We start from the raw sequence: 24,854 nt of genomic DNA on the forward strand, positions 1-24,854 counted from the left end.
CGTCTTTGATATGATTTAAATCAAATTCCTCGTCATCATAAATATCACGAATACAAATCAAATAGTTTTCTGGTTGCAATTTTCTAATTTCGGCTATGTGTAAGGTATGCTTTACGCATGCGCGCATTGAAAGAAATGTCTAATAAAGTAAACAAATAAATATTAAGCTTCTTTTTTTGTAAATTTTGATACCCTTTAGATCATAATTGCACATTATAAATTACAGTTTCATATTTTTTATTTTATAATTTCTGCATGCCATCTTACCAGATTTAAACTGATGATCTATAATCCGGAAAAATTGAGAATCCGGAATTGCCGAAGTCCCGACAAGTCCGGATTAAAGACTTTTGACTGTATAATGTTGTATGATCTTAAATTCACTTAGTTCGAAATTATATTACGAGATAATATAATCAATATTTTTTTAGTAAATAAATTATATATATATATAATAATAAAATTCCATAGTCTGGAATACACTTAAAATTCTAACTGTATGTTCTTTTCCTTTTTAATGGCGACGGTCTCTTATTTGAAAGTACATGGAATTAAACCCACAGCCCCGTAGTCAAGTTGTTTTCCCCGCCTTTTCTACACGTACAGTTATAGAATGTTCTGGAAATATTTAAGGCGAACTGGATTGGCTAACGAGGCTGACGTCATTTCTTTGAAGCTATGCCTTTCCAGAGGCTACAAAAGGACTCGCAAAGGAATATCGGGGGCTTTTTCTTAAATGTCATGATTCAGTAAACTTCATACAAAAAGTTATTAGTAATTCTTTTTATTTACTCCAGATATCTTATTTTGTAACTGTTATTTTCTCCTGAATAATAATAAATGGATCCTGTTTTTTTTTTTTTTTTTTTTTAACTTATCATCTGATAATTTAAGCTACGACTAAAGCTGGTACATCACATATATTTAATACAAAAAGCATGTAACAGAATATTTTACCTTACTACAGTATCTAATATACTCCAACCAACATCTCTTGCTTCTATAGTACGTTTCAGTTTAAATCGACCATTGCTGGTATCATACAACCTAATACAATAATCTGGAAAAAACCAATATTTAAAGATATAACAATCATAATTTATTACAGACAACAAAAATATAAATAAAAAATGTATAGTTATTAAATTATCATAATATACAATTATTATAATTTTTTTATAAAATTAAAAGTGAAATCTTCATATTACCTTGCGCTGCAGACATGAAAACATCTCCATCTCTTGCAAAAGTTCCACAGAATACTTTACCATGGTACCTATCCAACATATCCTTTTTGTTTGGAAGAACTCTATAAAGAAAATAACAAAAGAACAACTTGCATAAAATGCTTAAAATTGCTTTAAGCCTAAAAAATATCCTTTTTCGAACATGAAACACCAATAATTATTTAAAATTACTTCTTAAGACTATTTTTTAATTAAAAAAATTGAATTTCACATTTATTACGCACACCTGCTAAATTAGCAAATAAGGGAGAGTTTTTCAGTTTACATAGAAAAATTTGATAACTTACAAATCTAATACAGCACGACATATTTAAGTAGATTAAATGAGCTTTAAACAAACTATATGTTAAAAATCATGAGGAAGTTTGAAAGCAATTATTCACAGATTACTTAAAATGTTCAATTAAGATAATTACCAGACCAATTTTAAGCAGCAGGAATTAGACAAAATGCAGCACTTTTTAAATTGTGCATAAGATTTTGCTGACACTTTTTCCACGCTTTCATACTAGCATGTTCTTCATAAAGTTAAATGTTTCCTTTATTACAATCAAGAGAACTTATATATTAATCTGTCCACGGAAATATTGGCACCTTTTGCTAGGTAATCAGATTTTGGCCATGGCTGAAAAATCTTTAATAAATACTAGAATAGTTATTGAATTTGAATTCTAATATGACAAAACTTGCTTTCAGAAATAAAAAATTAAAAATGATTTCAAGACGAATAATGGTAAATATATTTAATCTTAGTGATAAATTATACTTACATTATACTAAACATAATACCATTCAATTCTCCATTAATGCAAACTCAGAAATATCATAGTTGCTAAGATAACAATAAAAGCATCCTCATTTTTCTTAATCTTCCTCATTTTCCTCATTTTTTTGGGGGGGGGCAGGTTTTACACATCTGTAAAAATGTCTCTTCATTAATCAATGTCTAAATATTTTTTCTCACCCATCTATATAGAGATATACCTATTTACATTTTCCATTTCTTGATGGCTCAACTTTACTTAATATTGACCCCTACCCTCCTGTGGAAAACTATCCCTTTTCGTGTTTCTCTATATCCTCTTCATTACAGGTACGTTTCTAACATATTCTTAAATTAAAAAAAAAAATTTTCTTTCTGTTTGGGGTACTAATTTTTCATTTATTTGCAACTAAAAAAGGGTCATTATGTTTCAGTTGCTGAAAGTTCTTCTGTAAAATATCACCAGTGTCAATTGATGTTATGTTTTTTTACACTGAGTTTAATTTTGGTGTGTCATTCTGTCCAATTCAAACAATTTTATAATAAAATGTAAAAATTCAAATGTATTAAACTGAAAGTCTAAAATCAGAAAGTGAATAAAATATGATTAAATAAATATGTAAACTACATGTAAATCCTAATTCAGAAGTCAAACAACAAAAATCAGCGTTATATTTACAAAATTTTCACAGGACTAGTTTCGATGGTTTTACCGAACCACCATCCTCAGCTGCAAAACCACAAATGAAGCATTTGCAGTTTTGCAGCTGAGGATGGTGGTTCGGTAAAACCATCGAAACTAGTCCTGTGAAAATTTTGCAAATAGAACACTGATTTTTGTTGTTTGACTTCTGAATTAGTATTTATTCGGAGTGTTATTGTGTCTTAATTACATGTAAATCACCTAAAAGAATTACCAATGTGAACTGCTTTAACATACTTAAAAATACACAAATCTACTATTAGCTTAGAACAACAAAATCAGACAAATGAAACAGCTTAAGACAATTAATTTCCTTAAAATTTTTACCTTCAAATTTTATAGCTATATAGGTTTAATAAGCACCTAAATTACACTAAAAATATCAAAACATATTTAACAGGATCTGCTTGCCTTTGAGTAATTTGGCACCTATCACCTTGAGAGAAACACAGCCTTCCATTCATGCCCACTTCTCTCTACAAGGGAAATTATAAAAGTTCACAGCTATGAAAAAAATGCATGTATAATTTATAGTTACTGTGACAGTTATATGCAATGAGATTCATATAAGTTACTACAATAAATATAAATACATAAAATTACACACAAAGTATTGTTATACAATAAGAAAATATAAAAAATATTTAAATAGAATTTTAGAGTTATAAGGCGACCTTAAAGTGAAAAATTCTGACTGAATTCTCGCTCAACACTTTTTGGGATATTTGAAACAGAAACATATCAGAAACTTGAGCAGTAGTATTGCTTGTCATAAAAAGCATAACACTAATTTTAGAAAAATCCTCATTTTCCTCACTTTTTTTTTGCAGGTTTTACACATCTGTAATAATGTCTCTTCATTAATTAATATCTAAATATTTTTCCTCACCCATCTATAAAGAGATATACCTATTTACATTTTTCATTTCTTGATGGCTCAACTTTACATGACCCCTTCCCTCCTGTGGAAAACTATCCCTTTTCTAATTCAGAAGTCAAACAACAAAAATCAGCATTATATTTACAAAATTTTCACAGGACTAGTTTCGATGGTTTTACCGAACCACCATCTTCAGCTGCAAAACCGCAAATGAACAAGATAGGAAATAATGATTAGATAAGATAAGAAAGCCTGGACAAGAATAAGCAAGTGGCACCATCTGTTGGTGAAACCAGAACTAAAACAAAATTTCTTTAAAGGCCGAAGGCAAATTTAGATTGGAATTAGGATCGTTAACTAGAACAGAAAGATTTTTATGAATGTGAAATGCTTCTAGAAAATCCAGTTCTCCAATGGAAGATGTTTTTTGAATAATTTTGGCAGCAGAAAAACTGAAAGTGTGGTTTTCGGACCAACAATGTTGAGCAACAGAAGACTTCTGTGTTTCCTTTTTTCTAACATATGCCTCATGTTCCGTGACGCGAAATTTTAAGGCTCTCTTAGTTTGGCCAATATAAATTAAACTACACTGGCAAGGAATCCTATAAATACCCCAGGAATTCATATCCGGAATGGGGTCCTTGAGTATGGAACTCGGAATTTTATTGATGCGAGAATAAAGAACCCGAAAGTTAAATTTCTGCAAAATATGTGCAACTTTATAGCTAATTGATGGAAAAAAGGGAATGACAACAGAATTTTTATAAGCTCTTATAACAAGAGTGTGCCTTTTAGTGTGTTGAGATGAAAATTTTTTAACTGCTTGATTAATAATGTTGGGTGGAAAGCCCCTGTCAATAGCTATTGCTTTTAAATAATTTAGTTCTTCATCAAGGGCTAGTTTAGAGGAGCAAACTTGAAGAGCACGGAAAACATAGGAATAAAATGAAGCTAACTTTTGTTTAGTCGGATGACATGATTTAAAGTGTGGTGGAAGACAAACCGATGAAGGTTTACGGTAAACCGTAGTACTGAAGTTGGATGTGTTACGTGTGACCAGAATGTCGAGAAACGGAAGAGAATTGCAAGTCTCAATGTTGTTTGACTTCTGAATTAGTATTTATTCGGCGTGTTATTGTGTCTTAATTATCCCTTTTCGTTTTTCTCTTTATCTTTTTCATTACAGACAGCATCATGGTACGTTTCTAACACATTCTTAAATTTAAAAAAAAATTTCTTTCTGTTTGGGGTACTAATTTTTCATTTATTTGCAACTAAAAAAGGGTGATCATGTTTCAGTTCTAATGTAAACTAAAAAAGGGTAATCATGTTCTGTGCCATTTAATAAAATGTTCTGTGCCATTTTATAAAATGGCACAGAATGTTATTAGGATGGAAAAAAAAAAACTGTCTTTAGTAAAATGGCAAAAGAATATGATGATTATGCTGTTTTCCCAGCAAATTGTTGCAGCAGCTTTTATATGTAAATAACCTAAATGTTTATATTATATATTACTTGCTTAAAATATTACAGAATAAGAGTGACAAACACACACACAAAACAAAACAAAAAAAAACTACTACTACTGTCACATTACAAAATTTTTAAAAAGATAAAAGAAAAAAAAAAAAAAAAAAAATTCTCAGCATTTTCCAGATTTTATATTAGGCCCAAAGGAGCATTTTTTTAATGTTTTGTGTGTTACCTTTACTTATTAAATATCATGTTCTTCACACTTTAATCATAAAATTCATTCAATAGCAATATCACCAAATATTTAAAAGAGCATATCTTTAGAATTTCTGATACACAGTCTGCATGATGGAGATAAAATGTTTTTTTCCGTACAATGTTGCCATTGCTTGCTTTGAAATCGTAGAGACTGTTAATTGAAAATTCTTTAATGTTTGACAAAATATGAAATAGATGATAAAAAAAATTCCAAATTTGGGCTTCCAGATTCGAATGGAGGACTACGTTATCCAAAATTTGATGTTTCTAGGTACCGTTGTTTTTTCACAGTGCGAGAAACACATATACATTCATGCACAGTCTTTATTATTTAATTTCTTTAACTATAATGGCAGGGCTCTAATATTTGGTGGTAACAATGTGAAAAGTAAACCAACATTTATAGTGAATGAACGCAAAATGCCAAAATGAAATTAATAGCCCTTGTAGATAAATTGCCCCTTTAGGCTATAAAACACTTCTTAAACTATATGGTTGAACAATAATACAATATATTTCTGAAAGAAGAAGAAAAGACATTACACGAGAATTTAAAAGTTATGTAAAAGTTTAAAAGAGGTGTGGTCGATGATTATATCAAATGTAGTCTAACTCAAATTATTTTTTCTGGCAAATATTCATGACAGAGCAAGCAGTATTGACAGGTTTACAAGGAAATTTTCAAATTCAGCAATGAATTTCAGATCTAGGTATGGAAATAAAATAATGAAGTTATGCATGCTTATCTCAGAAATGATTAAAGTATCATATGGAAAAGGTGCACATTAAAACCATCCTTTTTCAAAACACATATACTATGACACAAACATATAACATAAAAGGGCTTAACTGTTTCAAGAACATAAAAGAGCTAAAAAGTGAATACCCTTTTATGGAAATACAGTAATAAACTGCATTTTTTATTAACAGTAAACATCAGCCCTGATAATAGCCAGTTGTGTAACTGATGTGATAAGATGACTATCTTGTTATACTTCTAAAGTCTATTTTTGTAATATTCCTGAATATAGTTTCTGAAGATACATGTTTGTAGGAAGGACAATGATTAGTTTTTAAACTGTTGCAGCTATAGATGAGAGTTCATAACAAATAGAAATGTGATTTTTTGTTTGCAATTTAAACTGTATGTTTCACTTACACAACCTATAATAATGAACGTTGCCCAGTATATATGGTATAGTGGTTAGTGACCCTGATTGCCATAGTGATGGGCCCAGGTTCAAATCCCATATTAATGCTTAAGAAATGACAATTAGAAGATTTTAACTAGATTAACAAAGATTTAATTAGAAGATAATTTTTGAGCATCAGCTACCACTGTACAAGTTTGAGCCCACTGTTAAAATGAAACGTCCACATATGCACAAAATTTATCATTGGACTGAAGTTGAAAAATGAAACTAACTTGAAAAAACTTCCATTTACCCAGAATGACAAAAATGGTATCTACAACATATTATTTTTAGTAATGAACAAACTTCCAACTTCTGCATTTAAAAATGTTATTAATTTGGTAATATCTTTGTCTGAATACTTTATGGCATGAAAAAACTATCTAACATGTAAAGATATTAGCTGAAAGGTGATAAAATTTGTTTACAGACATCCATGTCCATTCACAATATCCTATGCTTCTAGACAATGGAACTAAAATGGCCCATAAGTATATGTCACCTACAAATGGTAAGAAAATTCAAAAGTTCTTGGTTAGCTAAAATAGATTTTCTCATCATATGCAAACTTCTGTTATTATTTTATCAACAAATGGGTTTACTTAGTGAATTCTAAATCCTCGGTGAAAAAAATCAGAGGACTGTGATGCAAACACACTATTAACCACTCACTGAAACTCTTTGTCATCACTAAATTCTTTTGCAGCTAAGAAGTTTTCAAGCTGAAGTAATAATTAATGGGAAATGATTAATGAGAATATGATAAATAAAGGAGGATTTCATGTTAAAATTTTTAAGAGTATTCACAGTCTTTTGTACAACATATGAGTGAGCATTTTAATGAACTGTAAAGTTGCCAGTTCATGCACTGTAACGCCATTTCTTGCAGTTTGGGAAGCCTGAGAACATGCTTATATTGCATTTCATGCCGTTTACACAAATTAAACAGCCAGCTAAGGCATTAATGGGTTGGTCTGTTACTGGAATACAACACAGCACATAAAGTCTATCTAAAGGGAGAGATGACTTTCTATAGAAAACTGGCTCATATTCATATTACACACTGGAAAAAACATGAAAACCCACCATGCAGCCAGCCCCTTTGCCTGGGTCAAACCTAAGTCAAATTCTTGGTATTCAGTGGTCTTACTGCAGGAGTGGGAGTTAAGGGACTATTGTAAACTGAAATTAATATTTTATGTTACCTATTTTTAATAACTTTGATTTAACTATTTTGAAAAATCATAAGTACTGTTGTTAAGAAAAATTAAAATATTATGATTTAAATATTTATGTTAATTGATTTAGCAATTAGTATAAACTTTATGTGTTCATTTAAAAATATAATCTTGTTAATCAGTGTAAGCATAAAGTTTTTTTTTATAAAAGTAATAGCAATAATCAAACAAGCAACAAATATGCGGTAATCAAACTAGATACATGAAACCTGCTCAGTGAAAAATGTGTTTTGCTATTTCTTGTAAAAAGATCTTTCATTTCAAGAGATTTTTTTCTGCATTCAACACACTTGCTTCCTATACTAATAATTGTGATTTTACATATTATTTTGTGTGGTTTAAATGTAATGTAAGCATATTTTTTTTATAACCGAAACATCTAAAAGGTTTATTTAAATTTAAAATATTTTTCTACTGCTGAAGTTTAAAATGCCTCGCAAACGGTTGGAAATAGCTGAGGCATTATCTGTACTTGAAGAAATACCTTCAGATCTAGAATCGTGGTCTCGGAGAATTTAAAGTGATGGAGAGGGAAATACTTCAAAAATCTAGAAGATGAAAGTGATGATTAGTCAGAAAATGGTGATATAAATTTACCAGGTCCTTCCAGAATCACACAGGTAATGGAGAATAAAAGGCAGAATGTAGTTAAATCAATTCCTGAATTTTCTGAGGTTGAAGAACTTACATCTATGGATAATGCAAAATCCAGTGATATATTTATGGCCTTTTTTTTTTTTTTTTTGCCCTGTCTTTTTCTACAATCGCATTCTTAGAGAAATTAGCTTATGAAACTAATTTATATGCAATCCAAAAAGGTACACCATCTTCACCTATAACTTTTCAGAATATGATAATTTTGGGGGCGGATAAACATTCTAATGGGAATTTAAAAACTCCCAACTATCGCTATTTGTGGTCAACTAACAAAATAATGCATGTATTTTATGTGGAAGCAAATAGCAGCTATAAAGCTTTCATGGAAATTATAATAAAAAATAAAGCTTTCATGGACTTTTCCTACTACTTCAGTAACTTTCAAAGTCCTAGACACATGTTGGTTTCACAGTGCGACCACCACCCACAGATGAAACAGCAAGTGTACATTTTTTTAATTCATATACAGTCAAAAGTTTTTAATCCGGAATGATCTATAATCCGGACCTCAAAGCTACAAACTTTCTGCGCATGCGCAAACACATAATGCATTTACGCATGTGCATAATACCTTTACGCATGTGCAGAATACATTTACGCATGCACGTTTAATGTATAATGGACGGTATAAAAGCTAAAATTATCTAATTATCTATTTCAGTTAATGTTGCAGATTGCATTGTTCCTTAATCTTCTAATTGTACCCAGCATATTATTTTTTGCAGACTCTTAGAGCAATTTTATAAAAGTAAGCTTGAACTTTCGATTATGTCAAAAAGAATTTCCGATTCTGGAGCTGCCAAAGGATCTACAAAGCAAAAGCATGTTTCGATGTCCATCAAACAAAAAGTGGAATTGCTGCAAAAAAAATGGATAAAGGCATATCTTTTGTTTCTCTAACCATTCCAAAATCTGCTTATCAATGCGCAATGAACTGGAAGTTGATCTGTCAGCATTATCCTTATTTTAAGGGCAGATGTTTTTATTTTATTCAGCTTATACTGTCTTACTAAATGTAGTATTTCATCTCGATGTACTCCGTCTTTGATATGATTTAAATCGAATTCCATGTCATTATAAATATCATGAATACACATCAAATAGTTTTCTCGTCGAAATTTTCTAATTTTGACTATGCGTAATGTATGCTTTACGCATACGCACATTGAAAGAAATGTTTAATAAAGTAAACAAATAAATATTAAGCTTTTATTTTGTTAATTTTGATACCCTTTAGATCATAATTGCTCTTTATTTCATAAAGTATGGTTTCATATTTTTAATTTTATAATTTTTGCATGCCATCTTACCAGATTTAAACTGATGATCTATAATCCGGAAAAATCGATAATCCGGAATCGCCGAAGTTCCGACGAGTCCGGATTAAAGACTTTTGACTGTATTATTTTTCTCTAGGATCTTAACATTCAATTTATAGAGTTTTTTCAGTTAGAACATTATAAAAATAATATTGAGCGCTTAAAGGATTAATGAACACGTATCTTAAAGCCAGTGTCTAGTAATTTTGTACACTACATGACGTTCCTTTTTAGGCAGATCTCAAATTTTAATCATTCCCCCCCCCTCCAAAATCAAAGCAAAAAACAAAAAAAAAAAAACAGATAAATAGCACTTAATTTTTACATGTCTTCAGAAAAACTAAATCAGCTCATCAAAAATTAATTGGACTAATATGAAACCAAGGGAAAGGTTTTATTTGAGTATCATAACATCACGCTTATTAATTACCGGCACTACATCATACTGTTTTGCAATAGTTTTTGTTTGTTCTATATCATAGACCATTACGCGCTTTATGGTGGCTTTACATTTGCTTAATTTTTCATTAAAAAAAGTGAGGGAAGAGAAAGAAAAAAGAAGCTTCTACAATTTTAAAAGTATTCTGATTAGTTAAGCTTTCTGGTTAGTTAAATGCCAGATAACCATACTTTTACTATATCATCAGATAGAAATTGCTAATAATTATTGTAGTTTTGAACTCTGAATATGTAACACTGTTTTCATGCAAATAATATAGTTTGTTGTGAAATGCCCAGCTGCGGTAAGATAGCTTCCCCACAAAGCAGTTTTAGGGTTGCCAGATTTGGCATAAAATTGCCCGTTTGGGGACAAAATGAGTGATGTGCCACAGACAGAGCAAGAACATTTTAGAAAGAATTATTACCCGTTTTCCCCAGAAGGCTCTCGAAGGCAGGTCATAAGCTATATAAATCCTGCCTTACACGGAGTAGTTTGTTTTTATTTAATTATGGCAAAGCACACTAGGACTATCTGCCTAAGGGAAGAAATGCCTTTGTGGAGGACTTTCAAGGGAAACTTACTCGTATACACGTTACACATGGGGAAAACCATGAAAACGCCCATGCAGCCAGCCTGTTTGTGGGATTCGAACCTCGGACCAAACTACCAGTGTTCAGCGACTTTACCGCTCGAATGCTAGTGGGCCTATACGTGGAGTAACAGTGTACCGAGAACGTGTCTTCAGTTCAGAGGTAAACTTGAGAGCGACCAAACCAAGTCGAGAGCTGTATTTAAGCACTTTGCCGTGAAGCTATCTTTACCATTGTAGCCTGAGGCTGTGTGGCTCATTGTTTCAGCGCGTTCATCGTAGTTTCACGGCGGCTGTAAATGTATCTTTAGTATGTAGGCTGTAAATGTATCCCACGAACGAAATTTAGGCTGTAAATGTATTCCACGAACAGGCTGGCTGCATGGGCCAGCCTGTTCGTGGGATTCGAACCTCGGACCAAACTACCAATGTTCAGCGACTTTACCGCTCGAATGCTGGTGGGCCTATACGTGGAGTAACAGTGTACCGAGAACGTGTCTTCAGTTCAGAGGTAAACTTGAGAGCGACCAAACCAAGTCGAGAGCTGTATTTAAGCACTTTGCCGTGAAGCTATCTTTACCATTGTAGCCTGAGGCTGTGTGGCTCATTGTTTCAGCGCGTTCATCGTAGTTTCACGGCGGCTGTAAATGTATCTTTGGATTTCTGCTGTGTAATAATGATGAATAAACTATGTTCTGATTTTTCATCAAGTGTTGTCATCAATCACTCCAAATCCACAAACCCGTAGAATGCAACAATAATCAATAACAAATCATAATAACCCCTTAGCTGCTGCGGAAAACATACAAGATTGCAAGGGCCACGTTTTTCACACAGGTGCGCGTAGTTATACGATGTATTAGGGGGGAAATAAGTGCAAGTTTTACTTTCTAAAAACTGTTTACTTTCACAAAACAAAGAATAAAAGAAAAAAATGAATGCATAAAACTTAATGTTTTAAAAGTATACTAAAAATAATGTTTTTATAATAAAAAAGATCCCTAAAATAGAGTTTTGATCAATTCATTTTTAAACCAGTGAAGTGTAATATCAGGTTTCAGTGTTACATGCCTAAAAAATCCATATGCCTAAAAAAACATATATTTCTTCTGAACTAGTTGAATGCCACGATATTGTTCTTGATTTTTCGTTTCAATCCCTGGCCACTTCAACAATTTGAAAGGTGTTGGTTCATATATTCGTCTACAAAACGGTTAGTTTCAGTAACAATATGAAGTACGTGCAGTTAATCTAAAAATAATTCAAAACAGATAAACGGGTTTGAAGCATCCGTTACATCTTTCTTTATTCCTGGAACATACTACAAAAAGTAAACGAAAACAGAGGACACATAATTAAAAAAATATATGTTTTACTCATACAACACCAGAAAATACCACGCAGTCATTACTTTTACCGCTTTAGACACACCCCTCTCTCCCCACACTTCTCTGAAATAGTATCCTCCTTCACATACTTTGTCAAGGTCATTGTGGCGTTGCATTCCAATGCTTTGCGAATAATTTTACGGGTAGCAGCACAAAGCAAATGATAGTATTTTGGAAGGACGTACGGGCAGTTAACGTATCAGATGAACAAGGCGTATATATACGCCCGCGGCAGTTAAGGGGTGGGTTAATATATTAAAATTTTAAGATACACACATTGGCCAATGTGTGTATCTTAGAAACCAAAGATCAATATTTTATTGGACCACCTATTTCACGGATAACTGCTCTGATTCATTTGGGCATCGAGTCTGCTTCTGGAGTGCATTTATGGCCAGAGAATAAATACCATGCATTTGCTATGCAGCTTTTTAGATCTTGTAAATTAGATGGAAGAGGAGAGTGCTGTCAGATGCATCTTTCCACCATATCCCACTCATTTTCTACGAGGTTAAGATCCAGGCTATGCAGTGGCCAAGGAAGGTGTTGGAAGTCAGACTAATGTTTGACTTCCAAAACTTCCCTGGCCACTTCACCAATTTTAAACACTTCTGGCACAATGTATAGTTGCATTATCGCCCATGAAGTATCCGTCGCCATCAGGGTAAAAATGCAACATTGCAGAGTGCACTTGATCTGCCAGTATATCTCATGGCTGTTTGTTTGCTGTCAAGGAACACCAGGGCACCATTTTCATGCCTTTTATACTGATACTCCCACCAAACCCTTGCATAGTGCGAGTAAGGCAAGTTGGATTCATGACTTCATAGGGTTCTCACAAAATTCAAGGTATTCTATCAGTGCAAAATAAAGTGTAGCATGATTCATCTGACCACATTACCCATTTCCAATCCCAGTGTCTTCTTTCCCATTCCCTCCTCTTATTGCTTTCCAGAAGTCTCAAAAAGCAGAATACTTTTTGAGACTTCTGGAAAGCAATAAGAGGAAAATTATTGCTTTCCAGAAGTCTCAAAAAGGAATTCTGGAAAGTACTAGAATTTCTTGCAACCAGTTAAAAACTATAAAAGGCTGGAGAGAAAGCGTCCGAGTTCAGTTGCTTAGTTATTGTTGTTGCGAGTTGTTTAGTTCCACGTGAACTGAGATATCCGAGTAGCTTTCTCTTTGGATGCGCTTTGCAATGCGTTATATTTAATGATTTTATAAGTCTGAAGTATAACTACTGATTATACCACATGATATTGTGAACACTTGTATGAATATCTCAGAGGAAAATTCCCAAGTTCTGATATATTTCGTTTGATAAGAATAAATTTTATTAACCTACTATTGGACTTGTGCATTAAATCTATTATGAACCCATACACACACAACAATATTAATGCTAACAATTCAGGCCACAGGTTCACATACTGCACCAATTGATTTGTGTCTGCACTAAGAATATAATGAGAAAAATAAAGAAACTGCTCAACTGGCCGTGACTGTATGTATCTTCATTTCCAGCATCTATATTATCACATGCACACACATGTGTATGTGTAATAATTCTGTAGATGACATTTATTAATTGTAATAAATTTAGGATGTGCGAGAGAGAAGATACCAGTTATTTTTTAGTCATGGCCAAGATGGTTATAGATATCCCTGACATACAGATGGAAGAAACTTGCAGATATCGCATAGATATCAAAACATGTAATTTTATTTCTTGACACTTAGTTTTTATGGTCCACATCACTTTTGGGCAAAAAGGCTGCCCGACAACAGCACTGGAGTTTATAAACTTGATTTCTTACATTAAATTCCAGATCTGCAATTGGATACAAGGAGCCATAATGCAGGAAGATAAAGTAAAAAAGTATAAAATGGAAATTCGCAGTCCAGAAACATTATTATAAAAAATTATTATTACAAACAACAGAACAGAAAGCCGAATAGCCAAATTACAATGGAGAATAAAAAAGACTACTGCCAAATTAAAGTTAATAATTTTAGTTACATATTTCATGCCTTACATATATATATAAACATCACACATCCTTATATTATGCAATCCAAATGGAAAAATAAAATGATTTAGTCTAGTTTTAAAAGAAAGATCCAAAAAAGACTGTAATCTCAACAACTCTCATCCAAAAAGGACCACAACTGAAGAAACGGAATTACTAACCATTCAGAAAATAAAATCAAAACTGCAGTTGATAAAAGTATTTCTAATCATTAGAAAGAACTAAATCACAGCTTCAAAAGCAGCCCATAAGCACATACAGTTAAAAGTTTATAGGGGAAATTCGGGTGGAAATGTACTAGGTACTGTTGTTTTATCACAATGTTAGAAACATACATACACTTATGCAGGTTCTTCATTATTTAATTTCTTTAAATATAATTCAGGGCTGTAATATTTGGTGGCAACAGTTTGAAAAATGAATCAATGCAAAATGCCAAAACAAAATTAATAGCCCTTCTGGGCTAATGCCCTTTGGGCTAATAAAAAATGCTCAGTTGAAAATTAACAACCTCCTAAGGATGACTGGTCAAACTTACACGATAGATAGAAGGCATGCTCATTTTCTTAGCACCTGTACCACCAATAGAGGCTTAACAGGGCTTAGTGGAGCTATTTAATTAAAGAAACATTGAGATCTAAAACAAGGCCCAAATCAGGCCCATTAAGCTGTAGAACTACCACCTTACTACCTGAAATAACTTAGATAGAATAAACAACTAAAATATGAACTTAAAGTCTAGAAGCTGGTGAGATTTACCAGCTGCACCAACAAAAGCACATTATTACATACTTTGTAAAATATAACACATGTTACTTACATGCATAAAAATATGTTACTTACATATACAAAGAAATAAAATAACAGAATATCATAAACATCCTAGTTTTCCTTAAAACAGACAGGGAAATTTTAAACACAATCAATATATAAATCTATTTCATTTACAGATACATACTTTATGAAATTTGACATTTTCAATTTAGTCACTGTATTTTTACTTAAATCCTTTAGAGTATTAAGTTTAGCAATATCTGGAATAAATCTTGGAACAATAATCTTCATAGAAGAGCATCTAAACAACAGGTGCACAATATCGGCATTACTCATGCTACACGGACGGGCATGATTTTTAATCGAAAACCTATTATAATAAAAGAGAAAGTGTCCATGATTAGTTAAAGCTTGGTTTAAATACTTGGACATCTTCTCTCACTTACAGTTGAGATTAAATTATACGTGAATCTTTCTTTAGAATCTGGGTCATTCCACTTTGCTTGCCATAGAGTCAAACATTTTCTTTTCAACAAGGATTTCAAACTGTCAAAGGAAGTCTTTACTTCAAAATCAATAATTTAATTTTCAGTGGCAGCCTTTGCCAATCTATCTGCTAACTCATTACTAATGGTACCAATATGACTCTTAATCCAAAAGAGTTTAACCCTTTGCACTCGAGCGGGGCGTCTCACGCACCACTGCATGTGATGCGATAACTCAAGCGGTGTCTGAGAGGCACCATTGGAATCGATGTGTTTATTTGTGTTTGACCTAAGGAATATCGCTTGAGAGATCTACCTGGCCTTTTATAGATCATATTACAAGGTGTCTGAATAGCTATAAGGATGTCTTATCTCAAATAAAGGTTGCCTTTGCAATGCTTATGTGATTAAATGTCTTATCTCAAAAATACTTGCGACTGCGGGTAGGACTCTGTCTTCGACATCAGTTCGAGCTCAACCTTCTTGCCGATCACAGTATTTCTTTCAAAGTTACTGAGCCCAATAAGTATGGAACACGACGAAGAAGTTACTTTTAGTGAAGATGAGTTTAATTTTTCGGCAATAACGAACGAAATTACATCACTACATAGACAGCTTGCCCATGAGAACAAAGACAGAAGTGATAAAGATAGTAACAATGTTAGAGGAGCAAGAAGATGAAAAATCCGAATAATCGATAGTGAATCTGGAAGCCAAAGTGATTGTACAGAAGAGACTGAACCTTCAGAATGGACAGTGTGCACAGAAAAGTGCCTCAAGTGCAAAGGGTTAATATCTCTGAAAGCGCTAAGAAAAATGAGCATGTCTTTTATCTGTTTAATTAGATTGTTACTTAGACAAACATCCATAATTAAAACAATTGCACTTTCGCAGTCACTGCAGATTTCTACAGGATCTATCGCAGAATTAGTAATAAGCCAATACAAGGCCTCTCGCAGAGCCACTAACTCTGCCTGATAGACAGAGGCATTGTCAGAAAGTCTATATTTCCTTTGTAAGCTTAGTTTCTCATCTGAGAACACACAAAAGGCTGCCCCCACATGACCATTTAATTTAGATCTATCTGTAAAAACCGTGTAGCCTGTCATATTGGGAAGGCCTTTATGCCAATTCAACTGTTTCAAGAAAGCTGGATGAATGTCTAAACCATAGGTGGGGAACCTGCGGCCTCCGCGAGGTTCCCTTTGCCACCTAGTACAAAATGGTAGAGTTCGTTTCAAACAACTATTGTACATCAACGCCATGACAGTTGCGCGAAAAATCCCGCCAAAGACAGTCATATTGTAACATGACGTCAGAAGAAAAATGAGCATGTCTTTTATCTGTTTAATTAGATTGTTACTTAGACAAACATCCATAATTAAAACAATTGCACTTTCGCAGTCACTGCAGATTTCTACAGGATCTATCGCAGAATTAGTAATAAGCCAATACAAGGCCTCTCCCAGAGCCACTAACTCTGCCTGATAGACAGAGGCATTGTCAGAAAGTCTATATTTCCTTTGTAAGCTTAGTTTCTCATCTGAGAACACACAAAAGGCTGCCCCCACATGACCATTTAATTTAGATCTATCTGTAAAAACCGTGTAGCCTGTCATATTGGGAAGGCCTTTATGCCAATTCAACTGTGGCATATCATTTTTACTAGTCTGAAACGGACTCTAATACGCATAAGCGAGGCTCTGGCCCACAGCTAGCAGCGCCAACTACCTTGTCTAAGAAGTAAACAAAACTCGGTTTGAGATCTCCCATTTGAGTGTCACACCTTGCTTTGGCTTCTCTGACTCGTATCTCTCAACGCTTCCCTGTTGCGATCTTCAGCTAACTGTAGTTAACAGTGCGTGCTTATAACAGGTACACGGTTTTATTGTATTTCTAGAAAGTACACACTTTGTTAAAGATATTATTTGATATTCGTTTTTTTATCCATCATGTCAAATAGTAAGAGAAGAAAATTAGGTGATGAAAACAGAACATTTAATGTAGAATGGGAGTTAGATTTTTTCTTTACTGCTGAGAAAGATAAAATGATGTGTTTGTTGTGCAATACAGTTTTAAATACTTTAAAAAAAGCGAATGCAAATAAACACTGTTTGACTCATAAAGAACATAAATATTTCGCTTTAGAAGGTGAATTACGAAAAGCTGCACTTCAAAAGTTGAAAAATGAGAAGCATCATCAGCAGGCATCTTTTAGTGCCTTTGTAAATCAAAATTCCGCTGCAGTTGCTGTTACGTATAAAATAGCACATATACTTGGCAAAAGGGGCAAACCATTTAGTGACATTGAAATAATTAAAGAATGTATTGTTGAAGCAGTGAGTATCCAAGAAATGTCGACAAATACAATTACCTCTTTCAAGAAGAACTGTAACAGATCAGCAAAATCTACCATTTTGCAAGACACTCTGGATAGAACCATTGCCATTGTCAACTATATTCGCGTAAATAGAATGCGTCATCGTGAATTTCGGCAGATGCTCTCATTAGATGAGGAAACGTATAGTGTTGACCTACCATACTACTGCAAGGTTTGCTGGCTATCAACAGGTCAGTTTTTGATAAAAGTTTTGTCTTTACGATGACAAATTTTAAACTTTTATAAAGAACAAGGAAAACAATGTGATCTATCAGATAAAGTATTTCTCAGAAACCTTGCATTTTTGTCTGATACGATAACAAAACAAAACAATTTAAATATTTGTCTGCAAGGTGAAACGAGGTATATTTATGAAATGTGGCAAAAGATCCAAGCGTTTAGAAAAAAATTATCATTTTTCAAAACATTGCTTTGTCGATCGGAAATATCTGCACAACACTTCCCGGAGCTAGCCAAAATGTTAAAAGAGCAGAACTGTGAAAATAAAATATTCGATGAATATGTAGGTGTCTTGGATTGTTTAATAGAAGAGTATACTAATAGATTTTCAGATTTTGATGAGCACACTCCTGCTATGAAACTGACATTTGAACCACATTTAATAGATATATCCGAGGCTCCTGCAGAACTACAAATGGAGTTAATTGATTTAGGGGAAGATACTATCATCAAATCCCTTTTTAACGCTAAAAAGAATCCCATAGAAATCTGGAAAAATGCTGTTGAATATCCATGCCTTCGAGAACATGCTCGCTGTTTACTTTCCTGCTTCGGAAGTACCTACTGTTGCGAGACAACATTTTCTCTCATGTCAAAAATAAAAACAAATTTAAGAACGCAAATTACAGATGCACATTTAGATGATCAATTAAAGCTGTGTGTTATGAAGCTTGATCCAAATATACAATCACTGTCAAACAAAAAACAAAACCAAATAAGTCACTAACTTAGTGAATAAAAAAATATTTTTTATTGTATTTTTTTATAATATTTTTATATTATTTTATATGTATATTATATTTAAAATTTTGTAGTATTATATTTTGCAATATAATATATAATGCAATAAATATATAATTTGCTATATAATGCAATAAATTGTTAAATCTATAGAAAGACTATAATAATTTCACAAAAGTCACTTTCTTAGGTCAATCAGCTTATGCGTCCTCTCTTATTGCTGCCTAATTTAAATGTGGCCTCTAATGGTAAAAAGGTTCCCCCACCTCTGGTCTAAACCTTTCTCAAAGTCAAAATCTCTAGCTGAGAAGATCTCACTGAAACAAATGACAGTTTTATTACCAGCTTTTAATTTAAAGATAGCACATTCTTTTTCCACTAAAATATCGATCGGAGGACATCCAGCCAAAATTTGACAAACTACTGTGGAAACAGTTATAAAAGACTTAGTAATCCCCAAAAAAGCGACTCTTTGAATTTTCAAAAATTTTTTATGCATTCGGATCGTTTCAATCCACCATGCATACAAGATCTTTCTCTCAATAGCTCTTTCATATAAACTCTTAAGAACTTTGCCTTGGAGATTCATTTTACTAAGTCTATTAAGAATATGGGTGCATTCGATCTTTATTTGATTTAGGTGAGGTATAAAAAAGAGCTTTTCATCGATTGTAATGCCCAAATATTTGATCGTCTTAGAAACTCTAATTGGTTGTCCATACAGTTTGCACCTAGGACGTATTGATCTAGTATTAGTTTTAGCAATGCCCAAAAGAAAACTCTTCTTTAGATCAAATTTGAGTTTAACATGGAAAAACCACTTATCCAATTCTTGAGTGGCGAAACTTAAAGCTTTATCAATACTATGGCGACCACTTCCCGTGGCCAATAAAACAAAATCGTCAGCATAAGCTTATATACTAACACTTTGTGGTAAGGTTATGTTTAAAGCTATATTAGCAATAATATTCCACAAAAGTGGACTGGATAATTGAGCCTTGGGGACAACCCTTTTGGTAATTTCTGCGATGCCACTTATCACCATCATATAAGGAAACTTTTCTTTCATTCAGAAAATCACATATTAATAAGAAGATATTTCTTGGACATTTCATATTTTTTAATTCCTTTAATAAAATTGACCATCAGACATTGTAGAAAGCGCTCTTTACATCTAAAGATAAAACTGCAGTATGTTTAACATTCCTTCTATTTTGAAGGATGTCAGAAATTAAATTATCTATAGTCTGGGTAGTACTTTTACCTGGCATAAAACCAAACTGATTTTTATTTAAAAGATTACTTGATAATAAATAATATTGTATCCCGTTGTGTCATGAGTTTATCCAGCACCTTGCCCCAGGAAGGCAGTAAGCAAATGGGGTGAAAAGAGGAAGGATCTTCTTTATCCTTTCTTTCTTTTTTGAACAAAACCAAATCAGCCTCTTTCCAACATTCAGGGAAATTCCCCTCTGAGGACATTCTTTCAGAATAGCTACAAATAACTTTTTATTACATTCAAAGATTTCTAAAATAATATCCATCGTCAGGCCATCTTTACCATGAGCTTTACCTTTATTTAACTTTTAAGAGTAAATTTCACTTCATCCAAAGTAAAATCATAATCATTTATGGTCTCTGGAGGTATCCTACAATCTGATCTAACTTGATGATGACATGATACATCACCATAAGTAGTATCACAAGGAAAGTGATATTATAGGAGGTAATTTACTGTCTCGTCTATATTCTTAACTAGGTGTACCCACCCGGCGTTGCCCGTGCATTTAGAAAATGCAGATAAGTGAATAGCGCAGGAATAGTAGTGTAGGACATGTAGACTGTCTCTCTCTCTTCCCCCCCCCCACAAGCTACAAAAAAGAAATGAATTGTAATTAATCGATTTAATGTATCGTCAAAACAGCAAACTAACGCTAGAATAAAGAAATCAATTGTTACAATCGAACGTTATTTGAAAACAAATAATAATATCAGTGAGTCAAAAAACCGTGATTAATTAATTATAAATAATTTTTTTTTAATTTTTCTAATTCAAAAATCGAAAATCGGGCTTCGAGGTCTGGTGGCCAGCCCCTTTGTGCTTCCGTATAAAAAATTCCAGGTCCCTGCGTGCGATAGATTTGGCTGGAGAGCTCGGTCAGACAGACAGACAGACACATTACACTTGCTTTTATTATTATAAGATAGATATGAGACCCATCTTGATATTTCAAAGAGGCAATTTGTACAGCTGGTTTATATTTATTAACATCAATAAAGTAAGAAATGGTTGATGAATTTTTCAAAGTGTCACATAGTTGTTCCCAAGCACAATTTTTACTAATGTTGATTTCTCGTTTATATTCAGCTAATTTCTTCTTATATTAAATCTTTAACAAATTATTGTCTATATGATTGTAACATCTCTGAAATTTTCTTCGATACAGTCGAGCTTCACTTCTTAAAACAGCCACTTTTTCAGAGCACCAATGCACCTGTTTACCCAGAGCGTTGCTCTGTTTAAATTTGCTCATCTTCTTAATTTTTTTACAGATATCCACTACTGAGTTAGTAAGATCTTTAATATAAATATTTAAATCAGAAGTATTTTCTAATTTTCTTCGGAAACTTGATTTATAAAGTTATACAGTTCCTGTACGAAAATTTAGCCAATTTGAATTCCAAATATAGAAACGTTCAAATTTTTTCTCTCTAAGTAAGTTGTTTAAAAATCCAATCTCAATGTAGTGATGATCTCTAGGTGAAATATCCATAGAAGCAGACCAATTCAGGACAAAAGAAGATCTCACAATGGTAAGGTCTATTCAGCTTTCGCCTCTGGCACCAGAAAACGTAGCCGGGCTATCAGGACTATTAAGAACATTCAAATTGTTTGTCGTGCAAATTTAATTATAGCATCACTTTTTGGATCTATTGAGTGTTCATAAGGACCCCATAGGGGACTTTTAGCATTGAAATCTTCACAAATAATTATTTCTGAGTCTTCACGTGAATCAATAGTACTGTTAATACAATATAAATAGTCATTCGAGGCGTCATTAGGGGGCAATACACTGAAACAAAAACTATGTTTCTATTATTAATGATCATTTTGACTTCCACTATATTCAAGGAAGCATACAAAAGCATTGGTGGAGAGCTGTCAAACAGAACAACTGTTATTCGTGAATAATTTTTGTCACAAAAAGTTCGAAATTTTATCAGGATTTCCCGAACTTTATTATCCAATATATAAGGTTCTTGAATCCAGGCTATTTTATAGCTTCTTCCAATAGCTTTAATATATGGTTTATTTACAGCAGCTTTGGCGTGATGTAAATTTATTTGAAACATGTAGAAGTCTCCGTCACTTCTATTAGCCATAATTAGTACGACTGATTAAAAGATCCATTTGCTGTTTGTGACAATGACAATTTTTATCTAAGCTAGAATGATCAACACTAAGCTTCAATTTATACTTTTCATTTACATCTTTGCAATTAATACATTTTGGAGTAGCTTTACACTCCCAATGTTTATGTCCAACTTCACCACATTTAGCACATATTTGCGGTTCTAGGCATTTTGTCTGGAAGTTTCCATACTTTGAACATTTAAAACATTGAGTTACTTTCAAAAATTCTTTAATTCTAAGACGAGACCATCTTATGTTAAGTTTTCCTGCTTTTATAAGTTCTCTATACTTCTTAGCATCTACACTGGCCATCCAATGTATTTTGGTACCTTTTATCGAAAATTTTAAGTTGAAAACACCATTTTCAAAGACCATATTTTGGTCTCTAATCATAATCTTAAGATCATCTCAAGAAAGATCAGAATCTACATCATAAATAATAATTTTTGGATCTTTCTTAATAGGATGTTGAATTACCATATCATTTCTAAGCAAATCATTTGTTTTAACCTCTGTTTCCAAGGCTTCAATATCAGAGGCTTTGGAACATTCTGTTAGAACACCTCCTTTTCTTTTCTTGTCTTTTAACACCAATGTGTAATTGGGTGGGATTAATTGAGTTTACAATTCTGTTTTTGACCTCCTCGGAAGTAGATCCTTCCTTTTTTGGATAGAGTAGAACTGTGAATTCTTCGGACCTATTTCTACTTGTAGATTAATCTCATATTTTCTGTATTATTTTCCGAGAAAAACGTTTTGGATCTGTCACTGCTGCAAATGAAAGTGGCTGAAGATTTTATAACTTTTTTGTTTGCTCTTCAAGCCTTCCCTTAAGGATGGCATTAACAAAATTTTGTGTAACCAATAAATTGTAAATTTAATATGCTAAAGAAATAATTTTTCCTTTTGAAATATTTGTGACTCTACTTGAGTCTAATACAGTTTCTAAAGAACTTGAAATTGTTAGTCCATCTGCTAATATAGCAGTAGATAGTTGACTCTACAGCTAGTATAGCAGCAGTAGAGTCAACCGGCTCTGTCTGAATTTCTTGACAAATTTGTAAAGACATTATCCAATCAGTACAATTTTTTAAAATAGCAGAATAATGTAGAAATCAAACGTACTTACAGTTTGATGATCATTTCAGACCTTTTATATCATAGAAATAGTAATCCAAAAACTGAAGCCAAAGCACGACGAGCCACATAAACACACAAAAATGCAAACATCCATAAGTTTGTCAAATAGTCTCAGAAACATGAAGTGTGATATAAAATCACAAGCGAAACACAATTAGCTTCAAAATACCACAAAATAAAATGCTATAAAACAGTATTTGCTGAAAAAAAATAGCGTATTTTCAGAAGCCGAAGAAAGCAGAAACCAATATTGTGAGAGCATTTATAGTTATTCTCAGCGTGTATGTATGTATGTATGTGCATATATATGTATATATATATATATATATATATACATAACATGAAAACATACATCCATGTGTACCAAAAAAAAAAGGACAGTTCTATATCTCCCGTTTTACTGGGCTGATTGACGAAATTCAAATTGCGTTTTTCATGCCTCAAAAGCGCGACTTCGGATATATATTAGATTTATATATAGCATTTCTCTAATATACGACTCGAATTATGCCAAACTGCCAAGTTTTGTAAAAATTGCACAAGTAGTTTTTAAAAATTCATGCTGAAAATTTTAGCTTTTTAATGTTAATTGAATTTGATACATATTTATTAATTCTCTTTTTTTTATTAAACTTATTTTATTCTCTCTTTCATATTTCAAAATTTAGGTTCATTCCAAATAAAATTCGCCAATTTTTTATGATTTATTTTTTAAATTCGTATTATTAAATAATTTTTATAAATTTTTCTAAAGACTTTTTGTATTATAACCTATAAAATGTTTACTGTCACCTTAAAGTAGATGAATTTCTAAGCATATCTGCAAAAAATTAGAGTTTTTTATTTGAAATTTCCTAAGATATAACTGAATTTCTATTTTGGCACATTTTGAAATTTGGTGTATTTATTATAAGCAATAATAATAAAAATGTGGTGTACGCACTTTGTTAAAATTATTTAAAAGTATGAACGATGACTTTTCCCCACTTGTGCGCAAAAAAGGCAAAGGAAAATAGGTTGCTATATGTTCGCCATGTCCAAGATAAAGTTTTAAATTCCTCCATAAATTTCTCATCAAAAATTACAAAATCAAATATGGAAAAAAATTGGCATATCACTTCAGAAAAAGTTTGATTTTGTATGAAAATACCTATGTTAGAATAATGCTATATATAACTCTTAACATATATCTCAAGTCGCGCTTTTGAGACATGAAAAATGAAATTTGAATTCCGTCAATTGGCCTAGTAGAACAGGAGATATAGAACTGTTCCCCCCTTTTTTTGGGGGGGGCAGTGTATATGCATATAATATATTTCTGAATCTGGACCGGATAATAGAAGAGTATCAAAATAATGGAACAGTTCTTAGGGTACAACATCAGAAAACAAGAAATAACTTGTATCATTACCAGTATATGACCAAATGATGATATTAATACCCAAGTACAGTAATTTCATCATATGACTTTGAAATAGCATTATTTGAATACATGGCC

General features: G+C 32.6%; 1 protein-coding gene across 2 annotated transcripts in view; it reads right to left on the reverse strand.

Annotated features, from left to right (window-relative positions):
• LOC118186174 (DDB1- and CUL4-associated factor 11) overlaps positions 1-24,854 on the reverse strand; it is a 137,344-nt gene that overhangs the window by 84,642 nt on the left and 27,848 nt on the right. For both annotated transcript variants that reach the window (XM_035356233.2, XM_035356235.2), the window contains 3 exons: positions 3,125-3,189; positions 1,209-1,309; positions 958-1,060 (listed from right to left, as the gene is read on the reverse strand). In XM_035356233.2, coding sequence (XP_035212124.1) covers positions 958-1,060; positions 1,209-1,309; positions 3,125-3,189 — 269 coding nt within the window. The remainder of the gene's footprint in view (positions 1-957; positions 1,061-1,208; positions 1,310-3,124; positions 3,190-24,854) is intronic.

Source organism: Stegodyphus dumicola, chromosome 1 (assembly GCF_044657685.1).
Source record: "Stegodyphus dumicola isolate Sdum_Otavi_A_Nest chromosome 1, ASM4465768v1".
Classification (NCBI taxonomy): Eukaryota; Metazoa; Arthropoda; class Arachnida; order Araneae; family Eresidae; genus Stegodyphus; species Stegodyphus dumicola.